Source organism: Apostichopus japonicus, chromosome 15, assembly GCF_037975245.1.
Source record: "Apostichopus japonicus isolate 1M-3 chromosome 15, ASM3797524v1, whole genome shotgun sequence".
Taxonomy (NCBI): domain Eukaryota; kingdom Metazoa; phylum Echinodermata; class Holothuroidea; order Aspidochirotida; family Stichopodidae; genus Apostichopus; species Apostichopus japonicus.
This window is the reverse complement of record NC_092575.1, coordinates 21,342,455-21,357,486: the sequence shown is the minus strand read 5'-3', so window position 1 is coordinate 21,357,486 and position 15,032 is coordinate 21,342,455. Positions and strand designations below refer to the sequence as shown.

The 15,032-nt window shown below is 37.4% G+C and overlaps 2 protein-coding genes across 4 annotated transcripts in view; one reads left to right on the top strand and one right to left on the bottom strand.

Moving 5' to 3' along the window:
• LOC139981596 (transcription elongation factor SPT6-like) overlaps nt 1-6,556 on the top strand; it is a 43,480-nt gene extending 36,924 nt beyond the window's left edge. Inside the window, exons 33-36 of the mRNA XM_071994100.1 lie at nt 1,377-1,728; nt 2,690-2,767; nt 3,540-3,924; nt 4,210-6,556. Of these exons, the coding sequence (XP_071850201.1) occupies nt 1,377-1,728; nt 2,690-2,767; nt 3,540-3,924; nt 4,210-4,456 (1,062 nt within the window). The 3' untranslated portion in view covers nt 4,457-6,556. The remainder of the gene's footprint in view (nt 1-1,376; nt 1,729-2,689; nt 2,768-3,539; nt 3,925-4,209) is intronic.
• A 690-nt stretch (nt 6,557-7,246) lies between these two features.
• LOC139981598 (uncharacterized) overlaps nt 7,247-15,032 on the bottom strand; it is a 125,114-nt gene continuing 117,328 nt past the window's right edge. For all 3 annotated transcript variants that reach the window (XM_071994103.1, XM_071994105.1, XM_071994104.1), the window contains exons 20-26: nt 14,495-14,615; nt 13,600-13,787; nt 12,936-13,112; nt 12,508-12,550; nt 11,431-11,532; nt 10,881-11,017; nt 7,247-10,313 (exon numbers count right to left, since the gene is read on the bottom strand). In XM_071994103.1, coding sequence (XP_071850204.1) covers nt 10,283-10,313; nt 10,881-11,017; nt 11,431-11,532; nt 12,508-12,550; nt 12,936-13,112; nt 13,600-13,787; nt 14,495-14,615 — 799 coding nt within the window. In that variant the 3' untranslated portion in view covers nt 7,247-10,282. The remainder of the gene's footprint in view (nt 10,314-10,880; nt 11,018-11,430; nt 11,533-12,507; nt 12,551-12,935; nt 13,113-13,599; nt 13,788-14,494; nt 14,616-15,032) is intronic.

Genomic DNA, 15,032 nt, shown 5'->3' with positions numbered 1-15,032 from the left:
GTCCTGGAGGGTACTACATAGTCCCGGATGGTACTAGACAGTCCCGGAGGGTACTAGATAGTCCTGGATGGTACTAGATAGTCCTGGAGGGTACTAGACAGTCCCGGAGGGTACTAGACAGTCCCGGAGGGTACTAGATAGTCCTGGAGGGTACTAGACGGTCCTGGAGGGTACTAGACGGTCCTGGAGGGTACTAGATGGTCCTGGAGGGTACTTGATAGTCCTGGAGCGTTCCAAATAGCCCAGGAGGGTACTATATAGTCCTGGAGGGTACTAGATAGTCCTGGAGCGTTCTAAATAGCCCAGGTCCTGGAGGGTATTAGATAGTCCAGGAGGGTACTAGATAGTCCTGGAGCGTTCTAAATAGCCCAGGTCCTGGAGGGTACTAGATAGTCCAGGAGGGTACTAGATAGTCCTGGAGGGTACTAGATAGTCCTGGAGCATTCTAAATAGCCCAGGAGGGTACTATATAGTCCTGGAGGGTACTAGATAGTCCAGGAGGGTACTAGATATTCCTGGAGGGTACTAGATAGTCCTGGAGGGTACTAGACAGTCCTGGAGGGTACTAGATGGTCCTGGGGGGTACTAGACAGTCCTGGAGGGTACTAGATGGTCCTGGTGGGTACTGTTACAGAATAGACTTCTTCACACATTTCAAAATTTTAGACAACGCTCAAATGGAAAGCAAGGACGAACAGATAAGTGAAAGAAAAGGCATAAAATCAATTTGTTTATTTTGAAGTTTAGTTTGGAAATCTACTGTCATCAGAGGAATGAAGGAAAAAGAAACAGGAAGAAACTGAAAAAAAATGAAAATAGAATGTACAGACAAAGCATTACCCAATGCCCTGTAGAACAATCAAAATCTTTACAATGCCGTGTAGAACAATCAAAATCTTTACAATGCCCTGTAGAGCAATCAAAATCTTTACAATGCCCTGTAGAACAATCAAAATCTTTACAACGCCCTGTAGAACAATCAAAATCTTTACAATGCCCTGTAGAACAATCAAAATCTTTACAATGCCCTGTAGAACAATCAAAATCTTTACAATGCCCTGTAGAACAATCAAAATCTTTACAATGCCCTGTAGAACAATCAAAATCTTTACAATGCCCTGTAGAATGATGGAAATCTTTACAGTTCCGTTGTAAGAGGGTCATCGCAACAATCAAGCCGTGCCCTTCCTCTCCCCTTGACATAAAAAGAAATAGAAGAAAATGATTTGTATGAATGTCTGAACAATGTGGAGCATTAACAACCCAAAGATCCTGCTTCACAGGCTTTTCTGATCCTGTTATCAGAGAGTTAACCAGAGAAGCTTTCACCATGTAAATAGAAGTCTCAACAGAAAATCTATGACATTTCTCTACAGGAATACGAAGATCTGGACGAAATCATTGCTCGACACATCCAGCCTATGGCAGCTTTCGTCAGAGACGTCCAGCAGCATAAATACTACAGGGAGTTGGACGGAGGTGGGAAAGAGGCGATGAACAAGATCTTATCGGGAGAGAAGAAGGCACATCCATCCCGGATACCTTACTTCATGAGCTTCGTGAAGGAGTACCCTGGCAAGTTCTTGCTGTCCTACCAGCCACGGAGCAAACCCAAGCACGAATATGTGACGGTGACGCCGGAGGGATTCCGTTACAGGGGTCAGATGCACAGCTCCATCAACGCCCTCCATCGATGGTTCAAGGAACACTTCAGGGAACCCATACCAGGTCAGTTGAATGGTTCTATATGGGAGAGGGGGTGAACCCATATCAGGTCAGTTGAATGGTTCTATATAGGAGAGGGGGTGAACCCATATCAGGTCAGTTGAATGGTTCTATATGGGAGAGGGGGGTCACCTCAGGGAACCCATACCAGGTCAGTTGAATGGTTCTATATGGGAGAGGGGGTGAACCCATATCAGGTCAGTTGAATGGTTCTATATGGGAGAGGGGGTGAACCCATATCAGGTCAGTTGAATGGTTCTATATGGGAGAGGGGGGTCACCTCAGGGAACCCATACCAGGTCAGTTGAATGGTTCTATATGGGAGAGGGGGTGAACCCATACCAGGTCAGTTGAATGGTTCTATATGGGAGAGGGGGTGAACCCATATCAGGTCAGTTGAATGGTTCTATATGGGAGAAGAGGTCACCTCAGGGATCCCATACCAGGTCAGTTGAATGGTTCTATATGGGAGAGGGGTTTCACTTCAGGGTCAGGTCAGTTCAATCCTCCCCCCTCCCCGACACCCTACCCACCGGCCCATTGTCCACATCACTAAGAACAGGCTATGGGAGAGGGGATTTGACCTGGGTTGTTGTGCTTCAGTCAGTGGTAATCCAAATAAGTTGGCCATTGAAGCTTGGAAGAACTCACAGAAAGACATCTTATTACCTTCCTGATGATTTTTTTTAGGGGGGAGGGGGGTAGGGGGAAGTTATCAGAAATTAATTTCTTCATATCACAGAATTATTAATAACATAATGTAAAGATGATATTTCCAGACATATCTCATAATCAAGTGTTTGCCTAGGTTAATTCACATGTACAATGATGCTCGTTACCCTTTCTTCAATGCCGATGACCACCCCTAAGTTACCTAGGTCTTAGAAATTGACCTCATTTCCCCTCTCATTTCCCCTCTCATTTCCCCTCTGATTTCCCCTCTCATTTCCCCTCTTCTTTGCAGGTGTCTCATACACCCCTACTAGTACTCATCGCACACCGATGTCTGTCCGAGCGGATGGCACACCTGTGGCCTGGGGAGGTAAGTACCTGTCGTGTACATTATAAGCCTTCAAGAAATGTTCTCAGATCCAGACCTTCAGACAGGTCAAACCAAGTTATATTTTGGTATCATGGTGGGTCAGTTGCATTAATTTTGACTTGTGAAGTAGTATCTGTAAAGGGTGAAGACAATGAAGTAAATGTGTGGTCACTGGTCAAAGAAAATGAGGTCAGGATAAAGTTAAAGAGGTGACAACAAAAATGAGATTTTTGATGTTAAGAATTTAATGTAATATCTGTAAGGGTAAAGACAAATTAAGTAAATGTGAGGTCAAGATTGTGTGGTAAGGATTTCAAGGTAATATATATGTAAGGACAAAAACTAGAAAAAAGGTAACATTGTTAAGGTAAGGAATATAAGTTAGTATCCGTAAGTTAAAGACTATGAAGTAATGTGAGATAAAGACATGCAAATGGTGAGGATTTTAGGTAATATCTCTATGAAAGGTAAAGAAAAGGTATGAAAGTAAGGTAAGGTAAAGCATCTGAGATATTTATTGTAAAGTAATATATATATATATAAATGGTAAAGATTGAGTAGTATGTGAGGTTAAGATTGTGACATATTGGTCATAAGGTAATATATGTAAGGTAAAGAATGTGTAGTATCATACAATAAAAGGTTGTGAGGTAAGGGTTATAAGGTGGATAACTTACAGGACAGGTAATTGCAAGGTAATATTTGTAAGCTAAAGGTTCATAATAGTTGTAATTCCAGTATAATGTATTCTTCATATTTTATGTTTTTCCAGCGACACCTCTCATTCAGAAGACTGGAACAACTTTCACCGGTGTGTATGCCACGCCCAACATGCTTTCCCACACCCCACGCCAGACTCCAGGCACACCGTCTATCAATGCGGCAGCGGCTGCCGCCCGTTTCAGCTCCTTTGCTGGCGGCAACTCCTATCCTTACACCACTCCACAGATGCTGACACCGCAGTACGGTGTTCAGACACCACAAGCCAATAGAACCCCTCAGATCAACCCAGCCAGAACACCATCCCACAGCAGGACCCCTCAGTACCCTACCACCCCCCGGCAAAACCAGTCGGGACCCAACTGGCGATCAACTCCATCGACAGCCCAGCAGGTCGTCAACGCTATGCAGATGTCTCAACGAACACCTCAACAAGGGTGAGTGAGAGAGAGAGATACAGTCTGTGACAGAATGCGAACTGAAAATGGGATTTTGTGGGGCTCTCTAATCTTAACGCATTTGTATAAATTCAGTGGGTATTTTGCTACTTGTGTAGAAAAATCATGATTTTTATATTTAAAATGATATGAGTGAGGAGGCAGTGGGAGGAGATAGAGAAATCCGGGAGAAGTGTTCTCTGACTGTCCATCCATCTATCTCTAAGTTGCAAACTACTCCTTGCTCCTCCCTTATTTTACATCACTCTTCTATTCTTCCTATAGAAGTGCGAGGGCCACTCCTACTGCTGCGTCTGTGGACTGGGCCCAGCAGGCAGCCCAGTGGGCCAAAAGACGACAAGCTGGCAAAAGTCCATCGATCGGGCGCAGTCCTGCTTATGCACAGAGTCCTCACATCGGAGGTCGTGGCAGCGTAGCGGCTTCACCCATGCCCGAGCCTAGTCCCATGGTCCTCGCCACCCCTGCGTCAATCGGCCACGGGGACGCCACCCCATTGATAGACGAAAGCTGATTATAATTACAGAAGTCGCTTCTCTTTGAAAGGATGAAAAGTCATCGATGCGGACGGAAAAATGGATTGAAAAGTTGTTTCATTATGGACTCTGTATTGCAAAGCATAGGTCAACCCCGGACCCTTAAGATGATAAGTTGGAGAACCATGTGACAAAACTTGAAAAGATCATTTGAAACTGTTAACTTTCAAAGATACCTGTCCATCTGGTCCGATACTAAAACGGTCACTCAATTAAAAGTTTATGAAATGGTACAATTTCTCTGTAATGTTGTTTAAAAAAATTAAATTACCTCTTGAGGGAGTAGCCTCTTGGAGAACTCAACCCGAGTTTTGTTGTTATGGCTTACATGAGAGCACCTCTGCATATCCAGGGAAGTGTGCATATACATGAACTACTTGAAAATTGGCATTTTTAATAAAACTCTAAATTTCTTTGATGCAATATCAAATCTTTTAAAATCCAGAAAGTATGATGTCTTCATGTACAGCTGGTTAGAGGGCAGCCTATCTGTTGTGCATTTGAAATTTTGACAGTGCGGTTGACGTTTGCTTTTGCACGTACCAGTCACTCCCCGAGGGTTACAACTTGAGATGATGTTGTTAGTTTATTCGATCAATCATTTAATCAGCAGATGTCCTTTGAAGCTGTTTACACTGTTTTCTATTGCAGATGTTCCTGGGGTTAGACTGCTTTGCATATGAAAGAATTGGGACAGAGCTACAAGCTCATTAACTTGCAAGGTTTAATCACAAGAAAATTGCAGACAAAAAAAATATAGCTTGCGGGTGGGTGTTCTTAGGAAAAATTAGACTAGCTACTAACTTGGAAATTTCGAATATGCCGTTTGAGAGTAGGAAATGGAAAACAAAATTAGGTGCCGCTTTAAGCATTAATACAGAGAAATGGCTCACGTACCCTGAGAGTTACAACTTTATATTCATGAAACTGAAGGAAGTGGACATTTGGGTGTATAAAACTGTATCATAATGCTCCTTTTCACTGTGGAATATGTAAATGCTTAGTTCTGGTCTATATGTGCCAAAAAAACAAGAAAAATGGCTAATCTTTACTAATTTTATGAGCTTTTTTTTTTTTGGCAATGTGGATTTGAAAAAAAGTTCTGGACAATGTATCACTTTTGTGTTTTTCAGTGTAATTGGCTTCATATTGTGACTGATTAATGATCAAGTTATGACATGACATGTTTTCTGTTGTAATGTAATTAATTTCTCCTTGCTTAATTTCATGTCTTTTGTTTTAATTATGAGCTTTGATTCCAGCGAATGTTACATCTTAGTTTGTGTTTTAGTCTGATATTGGACGATAACTTTCATTGTGCAGCGGCTATCCGGTAACGAAGAGTACAAAGAAAGAGGATTTGAGAGTTTGTAATTGTGAAATTATGAGAGGAGGGGGTGGGTGGAGTAGAAAATAAAGATTTAATTTGAAGCAATATCAATCAAAATTGGACACAATCACTAGAGTCGAGACATTTTTTATTTCTAGAACTGCACTAAGTTGCAGATCTATCTGTGATATTAACAGAACTAATAAGTTGATGTGTCCCGTTCAGATGATTACATCTGTCTTTCTGACCACACCCAACGATTATGTTTATTTTTATTGCTGATAAAATGACCGATCATGAGAAATAATAATGAAGCAAGTCACTCCTGGAACAAGGAGAGTATCATCGTTAAAGGAGAAATAAACAAACACGTAATCATCATTACTTTTTGCCGTATAGAAGGTTGTGGATGATGAATAAGAGGAAAAAATCAATCATTTTTGCATATCCTATGAAGACCGACACCAAAAGATTTAAAGTCACGTCAGGTGGCTGTTAATTCAATCAGTGTGCTATTTTGATGAGCACTGTCTGTTCTGTTGTTGAAAATGAATTCACATGACGGCATTAAAAAGTGGTTTTTTTATTCTTTTCCCCTTAATAAATGAAAATACCAGTATGAGGTTTTGTTACAAAAGTTCAATATTTTAATAACAGCATTGGCAAATACCACATGTATGAAAGAACAAAGTAATGAAGAAGGACAGAGAGAGAGAGAGAAATAAAAAAATGGAAATGTCAAGTGCCAGTGGCTTTGTGATGTCATTTATAGACTTGTTCAAGTCTGCTGATCGAGATGTAAGAAGAAATATGAGAGAACCAGGTCGTAGAGGGGTTGTGGAAGGTTACGGGTGGGAGAAGTAGATGGAGGGTATGGGGAAGGTGTGGAAGGTACATGGTAGGGGGTAGATGGGAGGGGGAGTGTGCCTAGATGGGAGGGGGGTGTGTGCCTAGATGGGAGGGGGGTGAGTTGTTGCAATGTCCTTACAATGGATTTCAACTGAAACAAGGAAATTGTTGTCCTTGTTGAAACGGTTAATGAGTGTTTGATGTTACTCTCCTCATACACCTGACAAACTGAACGGTTAATGAGTGTTTGATGTTACTTACTCTTTATCACACACTTGACAAACTCTTTGTGTTCTGCGGTCTAGTCTTGAAAGACGCAACTAATTGAGTAATTTATTTTCTTTCTGTGGGGCGATAATCCAAACCCCCCCTCCCACCAACATGTGATATCCGTAACAACAACTCCAGGGCTACCCCTCCCCATTATAGGATACTGGATCCAGCAATTTTCTGCCAACAGAAAATATTTTTACAAACGGCTGTTTGGATATTACTTAGGTTTCCCCGACCCCCCCCCCCCCCCAAAAAAAATGATCCAGTTTATCAAGGAATAGTTCAATATAAGAAATGATGAAAATCGCAAGTCATGTTATATATATTCATGTTTTATTTCACCGAATTGTCCAAATGTTTTACAAAACTTTCCTCCAGAATCGACAAAACTTTCAGCATTGAAAATCAAATAAATTCTTTGTGTTTGTGAAATAAACATATTGCATCTATTTTCCTTAATTCGAATACAAACTTCTTCTTCCTTCTCATCATAGTACCGTGAGTAAATCTTCAGAAAATATTGACTTACTTCATTTAACCTTAAGTCTGACAATTGCATTTAATAATATCAGCATCTTTCAAAATGGCAGCCTCCGAAACTGCATGATTCTCAAACATTTCTCTGTGTAAGATTAAAATATTATCTTTTAATTATTAATCAGCCTTCTTTTCAAAGAAACAAATGAAATTGGCAGTAACCTATTACAGTTAGCCATTGATCAATATTTAGGAAGAAATTGCTAGCGAAAAAGAAGCTTCCCTTGTGAAGTTCCCTTGTGAAACGAAGAGACCTGAACTTTACATGAAGCAGACTTTTCAATCTCTTATATATAAATAAATTGAATACAATATTTGAATACAATGATGCTAATAGCCTACATAGTAGCATACATAGTAACATACATAGTAGCATAATAGCATTGTATCATTCTGTCGGGTATTAAAGGTTACTAAATGTCTTTGATTGAAAGGTGGGACACTTCATCCCTCCCTCTCCTTCGAATAAAATATTAGATCTTAAAGAGGGGCTGCATTGCTTTTCCTCTCAAGGTTGTGGGGGCCTATATGAAGCCATCCACAATAATTTGTGTGTTGAAAACGATTATACTATGCTTCCGAAATGGTCACTTCTAAGAGAACTCATTGCTAACAACTATGTCGTTGCTTTGTAATTATCAAGTTATTAAACCATTTAATACCAGTACAATTAATTTTGAGACTTAAGTTATGATTTAATTGTTGTTATTGGCAAATCTTCAAAGTGCTTGCCACAGTTTACTGTTTGTTCCTGGGTGGGATTTAATGTTGCAAAGAAACATCTTTTCAGGTATGTTTTATTTCCTAATGTTCCAGTATTTTTCCTACAAGATTATGGTAGTTTCAAGTTAACAATGCACCGTTTAAAATATCTGAATACTAGAATACACATAAACAGTGCTGTCAACACAGCACCATGTGAACTAAAATTTGGAAATGTATCAGCAACTTTTGTGGTACGTGGTCAATAATTTCACTAAATCTGCTGACTATAAATCAAAATCATATTGGAATATGATCCAACACATTTTTTGTGTGCACCAAATGATGGCTACTGAGTGGCTAATTAATGAAAAGTGATTCTTTTCTCAACAATTTGTTGCTCAGACAATTAGTATTTATACTTAATCTTCACCAAAAATCAATAGGAAAAATTTCAAAAAGTTTTCTTTTAGGGTTAGGAAGTTTTCACAACAATATATTCCACATTGTTCCTAAAAACACATCTGCTATAACATGAATGTAACAACAAAACTCCCCAAAAATCAACAGGATTTTTTTTTTAAATATCATCTTTTAGAATAGGGAGTTTTCACAACAATAAATTCCAAATTGTTACCAAAAACACATCTGCTATAACATGAATGCAACAACAAAACTCCTCAAAAATCAACAGGAAAAATGTCAAAAAATTGTTTTTTTAGGATAGGAATTATTCGCAACAATAAATTCCACATTGTTACCAAAAACACATCTACTATAACCTGAATGCAACAACAAAACTCTCACAGAATGTTTGTCTTGAGAATATAGTACCAGACCACGCCGGGAAAAAACCACTCCAACTTGAATGGTGGTGCGAAATGGACGACATACTGTGTAGGGTGCTAATCTAATGCATACAGGTAGTAGAGCTGTGTTGCTATGGGAACCATCCAACTAAAGCTTTGGCATTTATTTATATATAGAAAAATGAATACTGGCAAATTGCTTTGAAGGCAAAAAACATTGAAGCAGATTTAAGGGTGAAAATGTAACATCCAACATTTAATAAAGATTCAAATATTTTTTTAGCAGTGTGCTTCACGTACAGCCTCAAACAAAAATAGAGGCCCAACTTATGATTATTAAACTGGGAATCTGACTTAAGAATATCTTAAAAGGTAAATAGAATAATACATCAAGGTGTTAATAGTTGTGCTGTTCACAATAATATAAAGAAAGAGAACTGAATACATAGAACAAAGTAAACACCATCAAATAGGTTTTAATGTTAGTCCGATTTTTGTTTATACAATTTTTGTACAATTGTTAAGCAATTAAGATATTTTACAAAATTTAAACAGATTTCTTTTTTTTCTTTCTTTCTTAACATGATTATCATTATTTCTTGAAATTGTTCATTCTAACAGCTCCTAAGTGGCTGATTATTAGATTGAAGTATTTAGAAATGCAAAAATTTTAATTTCAAATTTGTTCTTGAAAGTTAAAAATAATGACTGCCTTGACAGTTAAAGACAGTTTTTCTTTTGAGTTCCACTTTAATCAATCGCTGAAAATATATGACAAGAAAAATAACGTTTTCTTAAATTTGTAACCTGAGAAACTTTTGAGAAATGTTTTTAAGAGCCTCCATAGTGAAGAAAAAATTTGACTTGTGCTGCATGTGAACCGTTTGAAGAGCGCAAATCTCTCTTGCGGTAAAACCTCTTTAATGTGACGACTACATGGTTTATTAAAGGTGTTTATGAGAATACATCAAAATGCTAGATGCATTTATATGAAATATTTTACCGGGCAGACTTGATTTCTCCTTTGGTATGGCTTAGTCACTTACCCACATTACTCCTGTATTGAATACAACCATCCAGTTGGAAAAAATGAATACATTGCAGTGAAATGAGCGTTTGAATTATCTTGCCCATTCTGAAAAACTTGTTGACTTTTTACTGTCTATTTCAAAGATCTGCTGCACATGGTATAAAGAGAATGTTCAAGTCTTGATACAGTCATGTAAATGTTAGTTTTTTTTCCTCGTTCAATTTCTCCCCACATATCTACGACCTGGTTCCATGTTTTATGTAAATCTTCTCACTTAACAGAATTCCTCATCTCCAGATATTTCACTGAAATTAAAGAGGAAAAGAAAAATTAATAGTTTGCTACATTGTTTTATGTTGAGTGTAAAACTAGATAACAAAACAAAGAAAACGGTTTAACTGTCAAATGGAAAGAAAAATAAGAAAACATAAGAGGAGTCTAAACCATAAAGTTAAATGTGGATTATCTAACGTTTTCCATTATCCTGATTCAGGATTAACTAGACTCAAGCAATCTTAGTTGTATGATACTGCAACTTTACCTCCCTGTAAGTTTACACATGGTTGCATGGTTACAGCAAACCATGATAGAAATGATATTAGTCACCTGAAATGAACTTTTAAAGTGACTCTTATAGTATGAACAAGTCAAGATGAAGTATTGCTTTGAGAATTTTGCTTTATTTTAGCAGTGCTCGCTTGTTGGGAGAACATTACACTGCTGACAAGATTGTAAACAGTGTGTTTTCTGTTGTTGTTTATCCCTTCAACTCATCCAGGTCACCCCTCTGGACCCTCTTTCCAAAACTACGACTCGTCTTCAACGAAATAAAATCTAAACAGAAAGACGGGAAGACGGTTATGTCTACTCACCTGGCTTCAAAATCTTGTTCCATTTCTTCCAGTAGTTCTGGCGCCCTCTCTAACATAAGCGTATACAGCTGATCAAGGTATTGTTTCTGTCTGTTGGCTTCTTGAACCTCTTCTTGAAAGACCTGTAGAATTTCACTCTGTTCCAAAAAAAATAAAAGTGGTGATGAAAACATCAAATAACAAGTCAAAATGTAATGTTTCTTTGAATACTGTTCTTTATCCATCATATCCATCATATATTGAACATTTCATTTGTACTTATATTTATGTATATGTATTTATACACATATATATTTTGTTTTTTCTTTTCTTTTCTTTCTTCAGGGAGTCTTCCACATTGTTAAGCTTCTAACTTTATGGAAGACTTCCCTCCAGTTTGTACTTTTGTAGCAAAACAAATAAATAAATAAATAAATAAATAAAATATCATATTTGGTGTCATTAAAAGTTGGGGACTCCCTCTCTGCCCCCCGCCCCCAAAATCCGTGTGGTGTATCTAGTACCTTCTGTGTGAATCGGACTGCCATTTTATCAGTCAAGAGTGACCTACCTTGGTATGAGATTTAATTGCCTCCCAGAGAGGGACGTCATCATCCAGATTTTCCAAGATACTGCTGAGATCTCTTTGTTCCTTTTGATGATTCTGGTCATTCTGGTGGGACGTAAAACAAAAGAGTTAATAATGGGTGAACACAGAGAAAACAAAGGGTAAACAGAGCGTGAGCGAACGGCTAAACAAAAGGGTATAGAGAGAGTAAACAGAGAGAGAAATGAATATCAAATGTAAAAGCTGTGTGAGGGATTGAAAATCCAATCTACCTGTCAACAGGGAGAAGAAATTCATCTTGGATGTCCACATAAAAGATCACGTGGTAGGAATTTATGATCAGTCAAAATTTGGCAATGCTAGGAATACTTGAGAGGATTTAACATGCACAGATCATTGTTAAAGCAATTAGATATCACAGACTACATATAAACATTGACTCATTAAAAACAACATATTTGCAAAAAATTGTAAGCCTAAGGGTGTGACTTTAATATTCTCTTGATGATATTTGTTGACATGTCTGATTTCAACATATTCGAAAATTTCAGGGACAGATAGATCTAAATAATTCTATTTGGATTTCAACATCTGAAGTTAAACTCTGATGACAATAGTTAATTTGGTCAAGCACAGACTTTGTTAATATAACTCAAGTAGTACTTTATAGATTTTGAGAACTCCTTAAATACAAAACTTGATTTTTTTTGGCCTGACATCACTCATTTATGATCTCCCGTTTAATACTGTTAGGTCAAAATAAATACTCTTTCTTTTTTCATTGAAAGACCCAACGCAAAATAAACATCATGGTAGCAGTTGCTAAACAAAAAGGGTCTTGCAAGTTTTCTAAAACTGTGTTGCACTAAAAATGAAGGCTTTAAATATCCATCATCAAATAACACCTACATCCATTGTAGTTTATTAGAATCGTAGGATGAGGAATGAGGAATATTTATTATTTGCGTATGTTTAACTACCAAGTCGTCAAAACAAATGTTATAATCTTTACTTTGTGACATACCATTTTCTATCTTTGGCAAAAACAATATCAATTTATAAAAACTAATTGATACTTACATTTGGAGATGAGGATTCATTCCTGGCTGTGTCCAAGGCTAATCTGAATAATGAAACGTAATATGTAAAATATAATATCATCGCTTGAAGGTGACTCCATTTCCCTTACCCTTTCCCCTCCCAAACCTCAGCAACAAATCAAAAAGAAAAAAAATCCAATAATTATTTCCCAAAGAGTAATTTGGAAACTTTTACCAATTTTATAGGATGCTGACATCTGTAAGCCCTACAGTTGACGTATAAAATCTGTCAGTCTATCTGTCTGTCTATCTATCTATCGAATTTGTCATCTCAATGTGGGGCTTCATTTACTGTTGGTATTCTGCTATTATCTCTGGTTTCGGTAAAAAGTCAACTCTTTTATTTTGTTCCCTTCCTGCCAAGCACAAAAACGTCACTGTTTAAACGATACATCCTGATAAACTCACTTCAGTTGCGTAATTTCTAGCAACAAGGCTTTATTTTTAGCGTTGAGCGTGTCTATTGCGTCTTCTTCCTCCTTCTCTCTGAGAAGGACCAGCTTCACTTTAGATGTGCTATTCAGTTTGGTGTTACCCTCGGCAACAGATGAGACGAACGTACTGTGGTTGTTGATTTCAATAACTCTGTGAAACAATTTGGAAAAAACAAGGAAGGAAATTAATACTTCCTCACAAATTTTAAATGTTTAAATAATTTTAATATTGTTGTGAATGGAATGTATGATACTAATTTCAGTTATCTCCTTTGAGTGATTTTATTCTAATAACTATATTTGTCAGCTATGAGACTTTTAACGGCAAGAGAGCAACAAAACAGCCTTTGCTAGATGTTACCAATATAGAGTATAGAGATATTTCACGTCTCCATGGAAACATGTTAACACTGTGACAATAACTGTCATGCAATTTTGAATACCATTCACATAGAGATATAACAACAAAAATATGCTTACAAAGGGTCTTGCAAGTTTTTTAACACTGTGTTGCCAATAAGGCATATCTAGCAATTTTTCTATCACTTTATAGTCTCTGTGTCTCAAATATACTGGCAAAACTGAACACCAAAAAATTGGCAACATTTTGATAATTTTTTTTTTTTACTGTTACTCACCTATCACCCAGTCTCATGGTGTCTTCTGGTCCACATTTACTGATGTAGATACCTTTCCTGTTCCCAGAATTCCCCAGCTCAAATTGGTAGCCCTCGGCGCCAGCGTTGACTATCGCGGTTACGATAACAAACTCTTTGTTCGGCGGCAAGATGGTAATCAGTGAACGACTCTCAGCCAGTTCTTTTCTCTGAAATAAAAAAAGGTTTTCAAATAGTTTGAAAGGGTAAATTTAATAGGCATGTTGATTCTCAATAAATTCATGAAAGCATGCATTCACACATCTATCCATTCTATTCGTTCCTTTAGTTCATGAATGCATGCATTCATTCATTCACCAATCCATTCCATTTATTTATTCCATTCAATAATGCACATTCATGCATTCATTCCATTCATTCATCCATCCATTCTATTTATATATTTAGTTCATTAATGCATTCATTCATTCGTTCCTTTAGTTCATGATTGCATGCATGCATTCATTCATTCACCAATCCATTCCATTTATTTATTCCATTCAATAATGCATGCATGCATTTATTCATTCTTGTAACACATTTACTTAGTTCCAATAAAGAGCTAACAATAACATGTTACTTTACTTTTTAACATGATACAATTAAGCTGCAAAATGACATTTTTTGTGAAACTTGTCTCCAAAAGTCTAGAATTCTGTGTTCTCTCTCGTCCCATGTAGAAGCGATAAACATTAAATCTCTACAGCAGAAAGAGTTCACAAGATCAGTCAGACTACTTACTACCAGTAATTGCTTGCTAATCCATACTACTCAATATTCGATTCAGTGTCATAAATAACTAACTCTAGGCGACGAAGAGATTTCGCAAACGAGGAAAAAAAATTATCCGGACAACGACCCCAAGTTTGACACTCACTTTTGCACAGGACATTTGGTAATCAGCCATGGCGACCTCCATTGTACAAAGAAGTCGAGTTTGTTCGAGTTTCAGAGCAACGAGGTTGGCCTCTTCCAGCTGTACAAGGTAATTATCATTCCTGAAACACAGACAAAAGAAATTTAGCTATAACCAAAAATACAAAAAGTCAAGAGAAAACATTTCTTGAATACCAAGTTTATTACTTCATGAAAATTAGAGTGGTACTCCTTATTAACTCATAACAAGTACATATTGGTACTCGTTTGGCTAGACAGGATTCTATTAACCCATATTACTTGAGCAGTGGTAGGTATATCTTACCTACATACTGACATAACCTAACACTCTAATAAAAATCAAAACAAGAAATATGGATTTATATAAACACGATGTCATGAGCATATATATAATATAAAACGTTTCACTTTCACTGAACAAGAGAACGAGAAGTGAGTATTTTCGTAAAGGCTGTGAGAAAAAGAAAATAACTGACTGAAATATTTCAATGGTATGACAGTGAAATCACTTTTCTATT